The sequence below is a fragment of the Brachionichthys hirsutus genome, chromosome 6 (assembly GCF_040956055.1).
Source record: "Brachionichthys hirsutus isolate HB-005 chromosome 6, CSIRO-AGI_Bhir_v1, whole genome shotgun sequence".
NCBI classification, from domain to species: domain Eukaryota; kingdom Metazoa; phylum Chordata; class Actinopteri; order Lophiiformes; family Brachionichthyidae; genus Brachionichthys; species Brachionichthys hirsutus.
Window position 1 is genome coordinate 5,248,311 of NC_090902.1, and position 19,523 is coordinate 5,267,833.

Consider the following 19,523-nt stretch of genomic DNA (forward strand, 5'->3'; position numbering starts at 1 on the left):
GAGAGGAGAATAAAACCAACAGTGGGGTTTCTCCCTGACGGCTGGGAATCCTATCTCATGCCGCAGCTCCACATTGCGCACCTCTGCATGCATTCTCCATTTCAGTCATGCTTGTCTTTCATTGGGCGCTTCCTGCTTAACTCTGCTCTTTTCAGGCCTGCAGGGCTCCGGTCCTCCGGGGTTTAAAGCACAGAGACGGTGTCGCCGCTGCAGCTCACAACACGGCTAATTCCAGCTAGTAATGCAGATTTTAATAATGCTGAAATTGTAATCTCTTCATACCTTAAGAGGATTGAGAGAGCTGGCTTCACCTAAATGAATTACTTTGAAGAGAGCAGATACCCCCCCCCCCCCCCCGGCATTAATTTGCATACCTGCGGTGGGTTTTGTTCTGCACAGAGATTAGCGTTAAAGAATGAAGGTTGACCCACTGACTTTTCTTCAAGGTCCTGCTATCTGGTCCATGTGAAACCTCTTTGGCTGTGGCGCATTTAGCACGAAGCGCTGACGTTGGCTGTAACTGGTTCTTCTGTTTGGCCAGTTCTCCCAGTGGATGGATTCTCCTCGTTTACTCTACGGGCTCCCAGGACAAGCAAACACCAACGTAATTGAGTCTCGTGGTCCTGCTGGAGTCGCTGTCAGTGAGAGTCTTCAGTAATTCTGTAGATAACCTGCTGGGATTGGGGGGGGGGGGGTTGTTCACCAGCTCTGATATTATATCTGTTTATACTGTGGGAGGAAGTTGGAGTAACCGGAGGGAACCGGTTACAGAAGATACTGGGATGCTATGCAAACCGGTCGATTTGGATGTGCTACCTTCACACGACTCAATGATCAAATGTGTTCATTCACTTTGAGTTGTCGACTTTGTTTTTGCATCAGTACAGTGTAGCATCACTTCTGGTCTCTGTTAGGCACCGGTCCAGAGTACAGAACGCTTAATCCAGCATCCTCCAGCCCAAGTGAAACACTCTCCTCCTCTCTGCTTGTTTTCCGGCAGGCTTTCATGGAGGATATCAAGTCTCGCGGGCCGTTCATCTACTCGGTTTTGGAATCTGCCCAGGCCTTCCTGGCTCAGCACCCTTTCCAGGAGCCAGAGGAGACCCTGGCCGACGGAAAAGGTCTGCTTTCAAAACTCTCCACTAGCCAAAATGTCATACTCTCAGCCTTCGCTGGGCTAAACCCCAGAGGTTGTTTGGTCAGACCCATGAAGCCTGCCATTAGTTGTTATTAGCAGGGGGGGGGTCGTCTGATGATGTCACGATATCCGGCTCAGACCCCATCGGTTCTACGCTACCATCAGCACAGAAGCTTTTCGTTCTCTTTTTGTCCACTACCTTGAGGTCTGGTTCTGAACATCGGATGCTACCCTGGGGAATGTTTAACACTTCATCGCGATCTCCTTGTATCTCCAGCTCGTTTTGTCATTTTGTCGCTTTTCTTTCCTGCCACAGCGTTGGCAGATTCAGCTTGTTCAGTGTTTGCTCTCGTCTTTGCCTGACTTACACTCTTCTCCACCCTGTTTCCTTTCTCTCTGCTCTGTTTTCCTTTTCCTCTTTTACTAAATGTCCGTGTTGCACCATCTGAACTTTACCACCCTCTGTAGAGCTGTCTCCACGGCGGCGGATGTTAAATGTGAGCCGTTCGGTGTGGAAGCAGGCGAACGTGACCAGTGACCTGTGGGAAAAGCTGACGGCACGCTGTGTGGACCGTCATAGGTCAGATTCTTGTTTTTGCCTTTATTCTGTGTAGCTTTACAGACGCTTGCATTATGGTTGTTTTCCTCAACTCTAAACTTGTGGCTTAAAGGTGTATTATAATGACATGCTGACAGATTCAAACTGTTTCGGTTGCTTAACACATACTAGAAGAGAAAAAAGGACCAAGTAGGTAAAGGTAGAATAAAGTCAGACCTTTATGCATCTGTTATTTCTTAGTTACAAAACTGGATTAAACTGCTGAACTATTTTAAAGTTGTTCAAGTGACGTTCACCTCATCCAGAGGACAAAAGCATAGACAGAATGAGTTAAGATAGACCTGACAGAAAAACATTCATATTTGTGTAAAAGGAAGGTTCCTTTTTCCTTAAATCAAATCAAATCAAGATTACAAACACATCCATTGTGTAAAACCTTAGGAGAACATATTCATCAACGAATAGAGCGTTGGCACAACCTTATTTTCAATAGCAGCAAACTGTTCTTTGAAGCAGAGCAGCTACAAACGATGTGTTTAACCGCAGACACATGGAGAGGACATTAGAGCGTCTCATCCAGATCCAGGCAGCCATGGAGGAGCTGGCCGTGGCCTTGGAGCAGGCGGAGGGGGTGAGGGACGCCTGGGAGCCCGTGGGAGACCTCTTCATCGACTCTCTGCAGGACCACATAGACGCCACCAAGGTAAACGTACACCCAGGAGGAGCACACTTTAGCTCCCGCTCACACACACACTTTTCACACTATCATAAAACATAAATAATCCCAGATAAAAAAATAGTTGGTTTTTTTTAAACCTGTGGAGTAACTGGTCTTCTGTGAGACAATCGCCTCCAGGTAACCCTGAAACGGCGCACACTGTGACAGCGCAAATAAACATCCATGCAGCGACATCCCGCCTTTTTTTTTATCGCAAGGAAACAGCTGCGATAGGCTCTCGTAACTGTGTGAGGAAATGTGTTCCAGGCTGCGTTGCTTTAAAATGTTTGTTTTGGTAGCCTGCCGACGCGATCCCTGTCGGAGTGGCTGGGATGTGGCAGATTATGACAAGGATGCGGCACTTCACAACTGACACGGCACAGTTTCAATTGTCCATTGGAATACATATAAACCGGATGGATGTCAGACAAATCAGAGATCATTGGTGTATTTATTGCGGAGTGCTGAGTGTCATGGCTGCCTGTAATTGTGTGCTACTATTCATTAGCAGTGAGAGCACTCCTCAATAATTATGTTTGGAATGTTGTTGCAGCCGGCACACGTCCCGCTCTCTCTCTCTCTCTCTCTCTCTCGAGGGTCGGTTTGTCAGCCTGCCTCGTGTGCACACTGAGCCGCTGCATGCATTCAAAAGGGTTAGGATTGGACACTTTACACGCCTGCAGCATGTTTTTTTTATATATATATATTTGAAATAAGTGTTTGGTCATTAAAATGGTAGAAAATGATAAAACGAACCTTGTTGTAGCCTCCAAAAATGAATCTTTAGTCGGCACTATAAAAACGCCAGAAGACGTTAGTTCACTGTCAAACAAAACTAATGGAAGCACTTTTGAGGAGAGAAAACATTTTTATGTATAGCTATTTGTTAGGGTGAGAAAAGGTTTTCCTAAACAATGAATTAGTTGTCAGATTGTCGAGGATCCCTGGCTGTTGTACACTGACAGCTACAAAAACCTTTAATTGTATTCCATTAAAGGAGGTGCAGGGGGTCCCCTTGTCCTTCCATTGGTTTGTATTTTCTATCCACTTCTCAAAAACCGCAAATCAAAATTGATTGAGTAGAATGTTCAGACTGGTTAGTTTTCTAATCAAATTTTTTGCGTGCGTGTTTTTTTTAAATCCTGCTATCGACTCCACGATGTCATTTGCCGATATTGGCAATCGATTGATTTGGTGGCCATCAGCAGTGATGTAAACATACTGATCATTCATCAGTAGATAATTTGCTAAATGCAAGACCAACATTTGGATTCGGCGAAACATATACTTAATTCATATATATAAATAAATAAAAATGTCCTCGTGGTTTTATCAAACAGAGCAGACTGTGAAATTGAATCCAATTCAAAGTTATTTTCTTTCATTCTTTATTTTATTTGAGTTTGGTAGGGCTGGATGCTCCTATGTGTCTGACATTTTTCTTGAATACGTTTTTATTTTGCTTTTTTTTCTACTTCCCTTCTTTCAGCTCTCTCCTCTCTACTGTCCTTTATTTATCCTGTGCCTTTTCATTCTCAGCTATTTAAAGAGGAGCTGACCCAGGTGAAGGAGGGCATGAAGCACATCAATGATCTGGCCCACCAGCTGGCGATATCTGATGTCCATTTGTCGATGGAGAACGCCCGTGCCCTGGAGCATCTCAACAACAGATGGAAAGTGCTTCAGGTAGAACCCACTGTTTTTATAAGCAACAGCTTTGCAGCAGTCAAATTCAAGTGGTTTCAGGTGGTTTCTGATGTGAGGGGGCTTATGTGAGCCCCAGAACTCTGATGCGCATTTATCTTTTGATCGATTGAAAGACAAAAAAACAATGAATCTGAACAATACAGCCCCCCCGCCGCCCTAGACCTCCGACACCCACATCAGGGCGTGCTGTGATGGCTGAGTGGCTGAGGCGCTCAGGCTTGAATCCAGATGGAAAACTTTGTTGGTTCTTGTTTCCCATCTGTCTGCGACAGCTTTTGAAATAACGTTTAAAATAGCCCCCAAATAATCGCCAAACATCAAGCATCTGTCAGGACTCAATCCGCAGGACGAACAGCGAGTTGTGTCTGTCAGATGTCGAAATTACATTTTATTGTGGATCAATTAAACGTTTCACCCTCCACAATGAAAGCAATGCATAAGGATTCGTAGGGATATCTTTTACCGTCTTGTTTAATGCAGCGCTAAGCTAATATATGTTTCATACGATATCATACAATATGGAAAATAAAGGTGATGATAGAGTATTAAATATGAGTAAAAAAAGGAAAACTAGAGGTTAGAAATAATAAAAAATATCAAGTGTCAAGCGCTTGCATGAAGAGCGATTCTGAGATGAATCCAAGGCACTTAAACTTAAAGCATTTTGAAAAAGTCCGGAGATAGTGCCTTGGACTCCTTGGAATGGACTTGCCTTCCTCTGGATACTCAGCTGAAACGTATGGATGCATTATCCGACGAGCACTAATGCACCTCTGTAGCATGCACCGTTAATGATTAGGCTGATTGCTCCATCCAAACCCACTACAGTATCCCACTCAGCCACACCTTAAGTGTTCCCGTTAGATAGACGAGTTGGACGCCATTGTTTTGCTACGCTCTGTGTTCTCAGTGAACTAATGTGTTGCAAATGGATAAATAGAATGAAAACCATTTCCGTGCATTCCTCCCATCTCCATGCTGCCTTCTCTACACCCTCCGTTCATCTCCTCTCATCCACGTTTATTACATTTCAGCACAATAAGACGCACTGACCTGGCGTCTGGCTGAGTCAGCAGGGTGGAGAATCTGCCTCCGTCTCCCTCTCTGTGTCACATTTATCTCTTAATTAAAATGATGGATGATCAATTCCAGCGACATCCCGTGCCGTGCCGAGTCTGGCTGCTCCGACACCATCGGAAATGTATTTCCAAGTTTTATTTGCTAATATTTGTGAATTACGGATAATTAGGCCATTTGTCTTCCTTACAGCAGCCCAAACGGTCCGTACAACAAATAGCTTGTGAAACGTTGCTCGGTTGGCAACACGATCACGGCCCACTGACAATGCTGTCTCTTCGTCCCAACCAATTTAAACCCAGGTCCCTGATTGCATCGTATTTGTTGGTGAAGGAGCAGCAAAGTGTTCTGAGAAATGCCTCCCAAGCAATACAACCCGTGCAACTTTCCCCATTATGCCTCCCTGCATGTGCAATTCTTTGAAATGTAAAGGCTCCTCTCGTTTTGTCTTCATCGCTGCTTCGCTGTGGGTGGATTCCCCCCCGCTGTTGTTTGATGGCACGTATCAAACATCCAACTGACAGCGATTCATCTACCAAAACCAGGAATAAAGTCAAGTAAAGTAAGATTACTGACACCCAATCCTCTCTTGCGGGATACATAACTTTCCTGATAAGCTTTCACCAACCTAATTTTGTCGTTGCGGTCTCCACGATTATTAACCCGAGAGGCTTTTCGCTGCTCCTCCTTCAGGCTCTTTCCACGTTGCCATCAACTGTCCTCATTTCAACAAAAGATATTATGTCTTTGTCTACAGTCTTCATTCGTTACCTGCTGCTCTTCAAAGGCTTTCAAAGTCCTTCAAGAGGGCCAGCTGAGGAAAAAGACACCATTTACATTCCACAGGGCACGTGGTTTCTGCGCATGAGTTTCTGTTTGTGGGCTTTGTGATGGATGTGATTCCCTTTGATTTTCCTCCCTCAGGGTTCCATAGAGGAGCGGCTAAAGCAGCTCCAGGATGCACATCGAGACTTTGGCCCTGGATCGCAGCACTTCCTCTCCAGTAAGTGTCGTCCTCGGCTATTTTAAGTCCGTCACCTTGCGTCGCACGCTTGCTGAGACGCCGCCTCTGTGTGGGGGCGGTTTACGTATGTGGATTTGGGTTGGAGGTGGAGCTGGCAGGTTCCGCTCATCTGTCGTCAGCACACAGTCGTGATGCGCATCCCCGGCGATGCCACGCCGGTGCGCTCATTTGAGCAGCGATGCATGTTTGAGAATTCTGTCTCTTCCTCTTCCTGCTGTTCTTCAAAGGTTTGGGCAGGAGGTGTTCTTTACTTTGCCTTGCTATAGCATAGTTTGCCCACTAAGCTGTTGATGAAGCTGAAAATTTAGTTTCCTCATCAACCCCATCCAGTTTTACAGCAGCCACATTATCTCGGTCCAACAACACACCTACTTTACAGTATTTCATTTGATTTACAGCAAAATACATGCAGTGTAATGTATAGTGTGCTCACGTACACGCTGTGGCAGATTCATGCTGAGGGCATTTACTCACAGGCTTCTTTTGTGCTTTTATGCTGATTCGGGATTTTTTAAAAGAAGCTATTATGCCGCAATTCATTCCACCCAACATCTTTCTGGCAGAAATAATTGTGTTTTTTTACATTTGGAATTGAGGTAATTTTATTATATCAGATTTTTTCCAATTGAATTACAAAATAAAGTAATTCTACAGTATTGGCTTTGTCCTTGATCAGCTGCTACACTGAATGCTATGTATGCAGTGATGAATCTGTATTAAGCTAATGGCTGATTATAAAATTAATTGTCAGGCATATAATTAACAATTCTACTTTTTTAAATGTAGGTGTAAAGATTGCACATGAGTGTGCTTTTCTGCATCACGCTGGGTCAGACTAGAGTGTGTTGTGTGTCCGCCTCTGCATCTCCTCTAGCATTAGGCCGTGCCAAACAAACCGACACTGTGTAAAGCCGACACAATGGACCCGTCTCTTTGGATTTACTGTGTCTGCTGCACACCAGAGCAGCTCTGTTAAGAACATCAGAATGAACTGTACACAATGGCTTTTCATATTCTGAAATGAACATCCGTTTGTCTACACAGCTTCAGTGCAGATACCGTGGGAGCGTGCCATCTCCCCCAACAAAGTGCCCTACTATATAAAGTAAGTAAAAACTTTTTTTTATGTATAGCAGGTTAGGAGTCTGAATTAAAGGCGGGTTTCGTTGTGTAACAAGTGGATATGACAACTGTATGTCTGTGGAGCATGTTGGTTTACCCCGAAGGTCCGGTATCACTTTATTTGGCTTTCACTGCTCCACACAAAAGCATTTCTCTAGACTGTTCCGATGATGGGCTGGTAATTATTTTGCCATGGTGGGGGTTATGTAATCACCAGTGTTGGTTTGCTTGTCTGTCTGTCTGTTAGCAACATAACTCAAACAGTTACCGTCTGATCTTGATGAAATATTTAGGAAATGTTACCAGGAACAGATAATTACATTTTGGTGATGATCCAGAAGCGATCCTGGATTATGGGCATTTTCGTTAACATTGCAGTCAATGGAGCTTTAAAATTTGTTCTTCAGTGTCTCGGTTGATTATTGACTGATGTTTATGGAATTCGTCACAGTCATGTAAGGAGGGGACCTCTATGTTACCACCAAATTTCATCTAGATCGGATCGGGATTGTGGTTACTGTCGCGATATAAATAAATCTGGATTTTCCCATTTACTTATAATGGAGGCTTTTTCAAAAACAATTATCTTGAAAAATATGCATTCAATTCACTCACCAAAAATCACAGTCAATGTGCACTATCATGCAAAATGTCTTCTGGATCAGATCCAGAATGACGTCAGGAATATAAAACTTCAACATTGAAAACTCCATTTATGGATTCAAAAATCAGTTAAAAAATACACATAAACGTACTTTTCATGGTTGTTGTATAAAGATACGAAGAACAATTTAGAACCATTTGGTGATGATCCAGATCACCATGTGGACGCTGTAGATCCGATTAGGAGGGGAACGAGCTGCTTGGTGGAGGTCTGCGCTCTCTGAGTGCTTTCCTAGTTTTAATAAGCAAATAAAAGCGCAGCTTAGAATCCTTCATTGCTCATGCTGGAAGAATTTGCCCTGCATTTTCATTTATTTCTTCTATTGCCCAGGTATTTGTAAATAACTGCCACTAGAGAGCACGTAGTAAATGATGCAGGAGCCACCCTGAGCCCTTTTTGTCTGAGCACTCATCTGTTTATCTAGTATTTACCTAATCAATACGGTTTCACCTTTAGAGTGCTGCTGGTGTTATCAATGAACTGTTTGTGTGTGCAGCTGTATGTGTGTGTGTATGTGTGTGTGTGTGATGAGTATTTATGCTCCAAGGATGTCATTTTGTACAGTTTGTTCCAATGGAGACTATTTAATTTCTTCATAATGGTATTGGCCACCGATCAATGAGCACACGCACCAGTACCATGAGGAGTGCTGCAGTTAAAAATGCCCCTGAGTCTGGGAAGACTTGATGCTTCAGGTTTCCTTATTTATTTTTCTACTCTTCTTTTGTCATGTTGAAGCTTTTTTCAAGAGATGTAGATCTCTCATAAAGTGCCTTCTTGGGCTATTTAAAACTAATTCCGATTGATTCACAAACACACAGAAGTAATAAATCATATTTTCCGATGTACTGTTTTGTTACCTTCCAAACCTTTATTGTCCTGGACATTTATCCGCTTTAAGACCAGAATGACATCTTACTAAAGAATGCAAGCAGTTGGGCTGTAAACAACACGACAGCGTGTCATGTTGTTTACTGGAATGAACACACACCCCGAGCGCATCTCACACACCTGCCTGTCTCTCGGACTCATTTGTTCCTTATTTTCCCATCGGTCTTCCTGACCTGAAAACGTGCGTCTCCATCCTTCGACCTCACACAAACTCTGTCTCTGTTTCATTTCTCCTGACGTCTCCCAGCCATCAGGCTCAGACGACGTGCTGGGACCATCCAAAGATGACAGAACTGTACCAAACCCTGGGTGAGTAAGGAGGTGATTAAAGCGTCCCCTGAGCTGTGCGCATTCACCCGGGACCCCCCCCACCCTGTCTGTCATGCCGTTCATTACAGACACTGTATTTCCAACACCTGAGGGACTACATCTCTGCTGTCATTAACCTACAAGGTCCAATTTGCTTAGCCTTTAATTACTTGATGAGAACGACATCCTGTCTTTCACTGCTAATCTGATCTGATGGGGGGTGGATAGGGGGGGGGGGGTGCTGGGGACTCATGGATGCTCTTATTTCTGATATATGTGTCCGCTGATAACATTAGCAGTACAGCGCCCTGCTAATAACATCTGCCAGGGTGTTATAAAACATGCAGGGGGGGAGAGTGATGTCTAACTCTTATTTTCATTTCCTCCAACCTGCTTGACTCCGTCTCTCTCCCTCCGTCAGCGGATCTGAACAACATCAAGTTCTCAGCGTACAGAACTGCCATGAAGCTGCGGCGAGTTCAGAAGGCCCTGAGATGTAAGTACCGTGTTTTACCGAAGGTGTTTTTCTGTCTGCGGGTCTGGAGCGTTTGGTCAGCTGTTGAAAAAAAATCAACCCTCCAAATCAGCCATCCACTGTGGGGGAAGCTCTCTTGGGAAGTAAGATGAAGATTAGCTGTGACGCATTTCTTTATGAAGTTATCACAAAAAAAATAATGCCTCGGAAAAAGTCAACTGAAGAACCACCTGAGCTGCTCAAACAGCGTATTCCATCCTAATTTTCATCGAAGCACACATAGTAGTAATTACAGCTATTAACTACACAATTTGGCACTCAGAAAAGGAAGGCAATTACATTCTGCTGGCTGGCCATGATTTGAATGCGCGCCTCTTGAGGGTCGGAGCACTTTAGGCCAGACGCTGTGAGTTTCTGCCTATTTTTGATTCCTCCAATGCTTCTTCTCATGATCCCTTTGTGTTTTCTCATATCTCATATTCTTTGTTCTCTCTGCCTTTCAGTAAACCCTCAATGTCATCCATCTTCATCTTACTGCCGCGCTAACTCCCGCTGACTCCAAATGAGCTCATGCTTGCCACTGCTTGTGCAATTTTACACCGTTTTTATTCATGTCGAGTTCTCTCTCACACACACGCACAAACACACCCATCCTTCTCCCTCATCAACCTTACCGCCACCTCCTTCTTACACATTCGAAGTTGCTCTGATAAAACTTTGGAATGTTCAGACCCGAGTGAATACCTCTTTCTTTCTCTTATCCCACCTTCTCTTCCTCGACTACTTGGTGTCGTTACAGAATGTAATTGCCAGGCTGTCTTTATAACTGTGTAACTCCTTCCATCTCCCACACGTTATGAATGATTGAGCAGTGCCGCATGAGAGCCCATCAGAAATGCCTTTTTTAGATGATTCTCTCTCCAACCTGGAGAAATACTCCTGTTATCTCATCTCCCTGTTCTAGCCCATTTATCGTGTTATCCAATTATTCCTGACATCACTGGATACCCTGTTAGTGCTGCTCTTAGGGATGGGCTATCAAATTAGTTTAGAAGAGGGGAATCAAATTTGTGTCATTGCTCTTGAAACATCTGGCACGGCTTATGTGGGGGGGAAAGGGGATAATGATCGCCATTTTGTGCTCTCATTTACTGCAGTGAGGATGATGACCTGCATCTGTGTCTCGCATTTGAAGGCAGTTTCAGTGACATAAAATGATTAAAGTCCATCCAGCATTTTCAGAAAAATACGCACGCATTAAAATGTCCAATTACACTGCTTTACAGATGAGTTCAATTTCTTTGTTTCCTGTGTGTTTCAGTGGATTTGGTGGCATTGGCCAGTCTTGCGGAGGTGTTTCGGGAGCAGGAGCTGCGGCAGGGAGAACATGTGATGGACGTGGTGGAGATGATACACGGCCTGACAGCTCTCTACGAAAGGCTGGAGGAGGAGAGGTCCATCTTGGTTAACATTCCACTTTGTGTTGATATGTGCCTCAACTGGCTGCTCAACGTCTACGACAGGTAGGGAGACCGGTAGGAGATTACCTTAAGGTTAAAGACCTACTTGTGTTGAAAAGAAAACCCATTCTTTTGTTCTTTCTTTCTTCGCGTGAGATTCTTGGATCGAGACATCATCTCCAACAAGTCTAACACATCTAACATCTCCAACTGAACACTAGGCAGTTTAGTTGCATTGTGGGTAATATTGGCACATCTGGACCTTCTCCATATAATGGCCGCTATCAAAAAGTTAGGGCTTTATTATATCTGATGAAATGTGGCTTCAAATATGGCATACTCAAACTTCATCCACAAATTCCTTTTTTTGGAGAGATTTTTGTTGGAAGAATATTATTCGTTTTTTTATTACCCCTCACCAGAAAACAAAATTGAGCGGGTTACAGTATTCCTGTTGGAGGGAGTGTGGAGCAGACACTGCCGATTTTGTACATGTATTTTGGTCCTGCCCACTCCTCCAGCCCTTCTGGAGAAGTGTGGAACATTTAATCTTTGAAACTTTTGGAATATTATTTAAATCCTCCTTTATTTTTCTATACCTCGGGAAATTACCAGACGGGCTCAGAAAGACAGATGAGTATCTTCTGAAGATTGTTATGGCCGCAAGTAAGAAAGCAATAACTAAATGCTGGCTCCAGAAAAACCCTCCTACTATCAAATTATTTCAAAATATTATTAACTCTGTTTGTAATATGGAGAAAATGACCTTCGCTCTCCGCCTACAGAAGGAGATGGGGGGATAAACTTTGGGAAAAATGGGACTGCTATATCTTTAAGACCCGCGTTGAATGACTGTTTTGAATTGTACCTGATATGTTTCCTATCATTTTTATATATTGTGTATCATATTATTGTAGTGACCTTGCCCTCACCTGTTCTATGGTTTGTTGTTGTTGTTGTTGTTACTGTTGTTGTGTATATGTAATAAAAAATGTCAAAGTCTAAAAAAATAAAAAATAAAAAGTTAGGGCTGCTAAAGTAGCTTTGATTTTTGTGTGTGGTTTAGCAGCTGCTAAAAACAGTGGTGTACTAAAAAATGCTACCAGGTGGTCTGTTTGTTTTTTTTCTTTTAACCAAATGGCAGATAAGCCTAAAACAATGGAGGGAAAGTGGGGTCTCAAAAGCAGGAAAAGAGAGTCCAGTTAGATCGTTCACACCATCTTGGCTCCTCTTGGTCTCCGTTTTCTCACAGGAAAAACCTTTGTCGTGTTGAATTCAGACGGAAACTCTTAACTCCTTGTCGCTAATGAAACCTTTGCGTACATTCCATTAATCGCCTTTTGCTTTCCAAGAAGTCACAGCGGTGTCTGTGTTTTGGCTTAGCCGTTACAATGCATTGGTAAAAATTCACTGCAGTGTGCTGAAGCGGGTGTGTGCGCACACGCGCATGCGTTTAAGCGTGTGTCCTCTAGAGGGGTGTCACACTAGCAGCATGTGTAAGAGTGACATATCCCCCCAAGGAGCAACACTGGGGAGCATATTGAAGATGCAAGTGTGCATGAAAGGTGCTGACAGCTTGTCGTTCCATGAGCTCCTTTGGACCCGCTCTGAATCTAACGGTCATGTGACCGAACAATCTGGTTTTCCCTCTCCTTAAAAAAACCAAAACAGACTGCTTTGTTTTTTTTAGCTGTAGAGATGCAACTCTCCTTTGATCAAAGTGTGTGGTCCATGTGTCTGACGCCCTCCGATGACGAAGACTAGTGATGAAACCGTACAGTCACAATTGTGACCGTCACAAACGATGGATATGTGTGTAGTTCATGCGTTACTTAGTGTGTTTGTGCAGTTTATGCATTCAATGTGTGTATCTGTGGCGCTGGGATGTATGTGACCTTATTATTCCTCTTCGAGGCATACATCCATGGACACATTATCAAGTCCATGCAATGCTTTTAGCTACTCTAGATGTGCTCAAATCCAATTTCCCACCATTGCACTGACCTGTACTGTACTGCTTTGACCCACATAATTCCTCCACACTTTGTGCCTCCCAGCAGGGCTCAGTCAGTGTACTACCTCGATACAATGCACCGACATTTGAGATCATTCGCTTTCAGCAAATTCTGAATTTACACATTCTTTTTATCTTTTCCTATTTCTTTCCACAAGTGCTCGAAATGGCAAAATGCGGGTTCTCAGCTTCAAGATGGGGCTGGTTAGCCTGTGCAACGCAGATGTCCAAGAGAAGTACAAATGTGAGTCTGTTGATCGTTCCTGTGCCTGATGCATCTCCTCAAGTGCAAACAATGAACCAAAACAAAAGAGCCCTGATTGCCAGTGTTACATAAAGACATCCACTTAGGCTAATGGAGGAAATGAGCGTGCTGCCATGACGCAGAAAGCTTTCTTTACTTCTGCAGAGTGCACCAGGGGCAGCTAAAAGGATTGCTTGTCAAAGACACCATTCATGCACATACTGCTTCAGTCAAATAGCAGCAAGATAAATTCATCCCTTCCTGCTTTTTCAATTATAAATTTCACCATCATATTTCATTAGCTTGCCCCTCCAGTCTTAGATATGCATTACTGTTCTGTTATACCCCCCCAAAAAAGCAAAGAAAGTGACTAAAATACAAGAAATGCACACACAACTGGATGATACAATGGTGAAATGATCTCTCCTTGCAATTAGGGAGATAGTTTTAATAGGAAATAAATATCATAATAAGTTTGTTCCAGTCTTTAAATAAGCAGTCTGGATTAAAAACTACTAAATAATTTATTAAAAAAGATCATTCATTTCATGTTTCCAGATCTGAGATTTGAAACCTTGCCGAGCCACACAGCAGTTTATATGGAAGTATTTGAAGCCCCAGAGCGAGCGTCTCTACTGATGGCAGTTGAACCTGGAAAAGCTTGTAGATGAAAAAGGATCTTAGACAATACGGCCAAACTCGTTCCAGGATTATTCCTTCTTAGCCTGCCATCTGCGTCAAACAGAATGAATTGAGTGGTTGTGGAGGAGAGTCGATCCCCCTTTTTCTGGGTTTAACGTTGGACTCGGCAGTTTGTAATTTCTCTGACTATTTATGCCAAGTCCAGACTTCACTGGAACAATATTTGCTCATAAATCAAAAGCATGTGCTGCATGTGAGATATGGCGCTCACTCCATCATCTCCACTTTAAGATCATAATTCAAAAAAAGAATATGCTAGCGATTATTTGTCATTGCTTTTACTAAAGCCATTTAATTGCTTTGGCTTCATGCACAAAAACATTTGAATGCACAATTTTGCAGGCATTGCTATTTACTGCTTTTACACATAACTTGACAAATGTACCACTCGCCGTTCTGTCTCTGGACTATGCTTCCATTTTGCATATCAGTGATAATAATAATCCCCCAAAAATAAATCGGTTACATCTTTACTAACACTTTTTAGTTTGCATAGCTTTAAAGGAAGTTGCGACAGTTCTAGATTATGGTAATAAGGTGAAAACTGAGCGTATAAAATGAGTGAAATTCATTTCCACTTAGGCTACTACATTTTAAAAAACAACAAGCTCAACAAACGGCTGTTGTTGTTGTTTTTATTATTTCAGTTGAGGATTAAATAAACATTCAGCAAAGTCCTGCTTACATCTGGTGTGAAGTACGCTTACAGTTTACTCTGGGTTTATTAACACATTTCCAAGCTGCATCCCCATTTCAGCAAAGCAGTAGCTTCAAATGAACTAATAAGTGAAAGCGACGCCGTTTATGGATTATGCCTTCAACTGAAGCGATACAATCTCGCTGCGGGGGTAGAAACCGTGTAGGTTGCATGTTTCAGATGAAATACTGGCAGTTTCTGCATAAAACGCGTCCAGACCTCCTTTCCATCAAACAGCTCACTGTGAACATTTAAAATGTACCTTAGCTCTGTTTATGGGGACTATATAATGCAGGCTGTTGAAGCCGAGCTTTATTCCCAGTGGGTGGGATAAGGATAGGAGGGGGAGTATGGCAATGCTTTTATTGCCGTTGTGCAGGACCCTCACACGCCTGTCGCCGATCATTTTCTCAGTGACGGCTAGTTGGGTGAAAGACTTCATTCAAAACCTGATCAAATTCAATGTATGCATCTCTTTCATGTCTGAGCAGAGCAGCCAGGCTCCTGCTGGTTCCTTCTGCCTGACTTAGACTGGAGGATCATCTTTGAAAAATAGATGGGGGGGGGGGGGGATAAAAAATAGAAATGCTGCTGCTGTTCTATTAAATCTCTTTTTATGGTAAAATGAGAATAAATACATTGATTCAAAAACTGGGCTGTGCAAATTTGATATGCTGATACTTTGTGTAAATATTATTTAAATGATAAAAATAATGTACATTATACTTCATTTACAAGCGGATGAAAGATGATTTATAATAAATTAAAACATCAATTAGGCAGGAATAGCCAAGAATAATGTTCAGAGTTGAACAATAGTAATTTAAGTTAATTGTTCTAGGAACTTTAACTTACTCGTGTCATATCCATCCTTTTAATAGACTTCTAATCCTTTTGAGGTTTGGACTACTGTCGTGCCGGAGTTGAGTTGAGACAGCATTGGTTGTTACCCTCAACACATGAATCCATAATGACTTCAATCATCAGCTGCAGTTCTCTTTGAGAGAGAGTTCAGGATGAGCTGCTTTACGTTGTGCTGCTTATTTCACTCTAGAACAAAATCCTCCCGTCACCGCGGCTTCAAGTATTCATTCCTCTGAAAGTGTAATTACTACATCCATTCTAATTGAGTCTGCTTTTAATAAACACTCGGATTGATAAATCTGCATTAAAAAAAAGTTGATAATCTTCTAAGTAACTGAGCCGTGATTGTTCACTGCACGCAGGTTTGTTATCAGATTAGTTATTGATCCAGCACTTTATCTATATTGTCTGGTGGTTTCAGATTTATTCCGTCAGGTGTCTGGTCCTGGAGGCTCGACGGATCAGCGCCACCTCGGCCTCCTGCTCCACGAAGCCATCCAGATTCCCCGCCAACTGGGCGAAGTCGCCGCTTTTGGCGGCAGCAACGTGGAGCCCAGCATTCGCAGCTGCTTCCGCGTGGTGAGGACAGAGTAACACTCGGATAAATACTGCACGCATAGTTGCCATGGATACTGTATATACACTCCTCAGTAACATATTTTCAAAATGCTTTCGTATATTGAGTAGTGGGAAATTTGTGTAAGTATACGTTAAAACGTTTTAGTATCCCTCAGTCATTTTAATATGATTTGCATGTTATTTGGTGAGCTGGCGCAAATAAATTCCACTTGTATCTATTTAAATAAGAGCAATTATAGGAGCAGGCAAAGTAATCTGTGTGGAATATTTTCTGACTTTATCCCATTTGACCTAATTAAACTATTTTCTGGCATTAATGCAAGTTGCTTTGAAGTCCCAAAGTTATTCCATTATAAAACAACAACAGCAAAATCGACACAAAGATGACTGAGCAAAACAAGTCTACCTGGATTTCTGGAGGCCGAGAGGATTAATTATTCCTTATGAAATCCAATAATTAAGCCACTGTACTGTCTTTAATCTTCTACCTCTGTAAAAAAAAAGTTTTCCCCTCTCGTTGTTGTTATCAGGTTTTCAATATGAAGTCAGAGTCTTGATCTTAATTCAGGAATGTAGCGATAAAGGGTTTAATCGCTTCCGTGAGGTGATTCAGGGACTTCTCTCTAACTGTGGCAGCTCCGGGAAGCTCCTCCGTTCAAGTAGACTAACAAGGAATTAATAGGAATGGATGCCACATCCGCTCCTTTTAATCCCCCCCAGGACTCCCACATCCAGGCATTCTGGCTGTTGGCTCATTTGATTCACTTTTCTTTGGGGTGAACACACATTCAGCCACATAGTTTGAAGCTTTACTCGGTTTCTGTTGCATCTAAAAGTCCTGCTTTCTATCTACAGCAGTTTCAGGTCTCTTGTTTCATTTATTACTTTGTCATTGCTACTTTCACAAACCCATTCTGATGTCATGACAACTAGATCAAATCAAATTTGGCGGCAGCTCGCCGAAACGCCACCCAGTGACATTCAGATCCGGACAGCAGCTAACTAAAGACGGCGAGGCCCAGCCGGCTCTTTTAGGCGGCCGGCCTATGCAAAGCCTCCTAATTCCAGACGATTTTGGTTTGTGCTTGCTGTTTCCTCCGCCCCTGCTCCTTTTGTCCATTTCCTGGCATTTTAGCTGTAGATGAAATATCCGTGAAATGTGACAAGAAAAGAATCCGATGAGGGTCAAACCTTTTCCTGCCGTATCGCGTGCCCACTGGCTGCTGGAGGAGCAGGTGGACTGGCGCATAGAGCAGAGAGGCATTTACGCAGCATAGTAGGATGTGTTGAAGGAAGGAGGAACGTTGATATATTTTTAAACATCGAGTAGTTCTAAACATTGATTGGCTTGATTCGCAGGCACTCACCGTTGAGTGAATATGCTGAAAGCAGTTTGATGGATGCCTGAATGTTTAGCACTCGGCTTTTCCAATGATGTTTAAAGCATCCCATCTGCTCAGCGTGCCGCTTTAAGATGCAGCTCCATGCTTGGTATAATCAGTACCGGCTCTAGGTGTTGCACGGGGATGCTATTCTGGCTATTTTACAACCAGAGAGAAGCTCCTTCATAGCCTGGAGACTCTGTCCTGCCGTACAACGCACCGTCTGTGTGACCACCACACACACACACACATTTATTATGCTACTTTGCTTGAGCGGTGGACCAAGCCCCGGGGAAATCAACCTCTTAATGCATCTCTGATGCAGACTTAATGAGAATTTAGCACATCACAGATTTTCAGCGCTTGGCGGGTCATTCTGTTATTAGGTTGACTTCCTTTTTATCCCACTTTCTGGAATTCTCAACAAGGTGAGTCCCCATACAGATTGATACTATAAATACGGACAAATAAATCATGTCTGGTGGTTTGCAGCTTGGTTCAAGCACTAAAAAACATGCAAAATATGTCTTTAGTTGAAATTACACCTTTACACTCTCCTTCCTGCTGTCGTGTTTTTTTGTGTTTAATATTTATTTATTATTCATTTCACACAGAGAATAACAAACAGAAATACAAACATAATACAAAAAAAAAAAAAAAAAGCAAGAAAACAAATAAATAAATCCCACCCCTGTTGACTGTCAATCAAACAACATCGTAAATTTCACATCAATACAAAATAATATTGTACTTCAGTCAGCACAAATATGCTGGATCAAACAAACGGTCATGTTTTTTAATTCCTTTTCTTCAGCATGTCACTGCTGGATCACCTGTTGGGAAGGAAGCACACTTGTTCTAGTTACTTTTTGTTGTCAGTCTATATTTGTATTGTTTATAGTCTCCCGTACTCCTCTTCTTCCTGCCATCTTCCTTTTCAAGGCCCCAGGGAAACCCACCATTGAGGTGTCTCACTTCCTGGAGTGGATGAGCCTGGAGCCCCAGTCGATGGTGTGGCTGCCCGTCCTCCACCGTGTGACAGCAGCAGAGTCGACGAAGCACCAGGCTAAATGCTATGTATGCAAGCAGTGTCCCATCAAGGGCTTCAGGTCAGCATGGCAGCAGACATGAAATACTGATTTATAGCACTGATCACTGTGGGCTTGCACACGTAAAACAATACAACCCAGGTAAATAAATAATTTAAGAAAATAAGTATTTGCATGTAGGAAAAAGAGTTGCAAAGAAATATTTTTTAATAACGGCTGTGAAGATTTGTGTTTTTAATCCACGTGATAATAAGTCATTGGAGATGCTTGTTTGCAAACCTTCCCAAAAGGTTGATCCGAATGCACAAACAGTACTTTAAAAGTAATCCCATTAGACGTGGTTACTGAACACACCTTTCATTTGCAGGTGGTAATGATAGATTAGGTTCCTGTCAGAGCAGCCATTGTGTAATAAATCCTACTGTAGTACGTAGACAAGCATATCAATCAGACATACATCAACCTTTCCATCACCACACACACACACACACACACACACACTCATATTTCTGTTCTGCCAAATCCTCTTGCAAGCATCAGTTCAGCGTCTGTGCTTTACTGATCTGGACAGGTATCGCAGTCTGAAGCAGTTCAATGTGGACATCTGCCAGACGTGTTTTCTGACCGGCCGCACGACCAAGGGAAAGAAGCTGCATTACCCGATCATGGAGTACTACACCCCAGTGAGATGAGCTTTATAAAGTGCATCAACTGAACACACACACACACACACACACACAAATCAGAGCTCCAGGGACAAACTGAACTCGGCTGTACTCCAAACAAATACAAGCTCATTATTCCTGCTGCCAGACATAGATTACCGTCCTCCTCCTCCTCGCCGTTAG

General features: G+C 42.8%; 1 protein-coding gene across 1 annotated transcript in view; it reads left to right on the forward strand.

Annotated features, from left to right (window-relative positions):
- drp2 (dystrophin related protein 2) overlaps window positions 1–19,523 on the forward strand; it is a 44,803-nt gene that overhangs the window by 15,554 nt on the left and 9,726 nt on the right. The window contains exons 4-16 of the mRNA XM_068740679.1: window positions 1,001–1,121; window positions 1,607–1,718; window positions 2,244–2,400; window positions 3,955–4,101; window positions 6,124–6,202; window positions 7,268–7,328; window positions 9,148–9,209; window positions 9,631–9,705; window positions 11,006–11,207; window positions 13,317–13,402; window positions 16,087–16,244; window positions 18,569–18,735; window positions 19,247–19,358. Coding sequence (XP_068596780.1) covers window positions 1,001–1,121; window positions 1,607–1,718; window positions 2,244–2,400; window positions 3,955–4,101; window positions 6,124–6,202; window positions 7,268–7,328; window positions 9,148–9,209; window positions 9,631–9,705; window positions 11,006–11,207; window positions 13,317–13,402; window positions 16,087–16,244; window positions 18,569–18,735; window positions 19,247–19,358 — 1,539 coding nt within the window. The remainder of the gene's footprint in view (window positions 1–1,000; window positions 1,122–1,606; window positions 1,719–2,243; window positions 2,401–3,954; window positions 4,102–6,123; window positions 6,203–7,267; window positions 7,329–9,147; window positions 9,210–9,630; window positions 9,706–11,005; window positions 11,208–13,316; window positions 13,403–16,086; window positions 16,245–18,568; window positions 18,736–19,246; window positions 19,359–19,523) is intronic.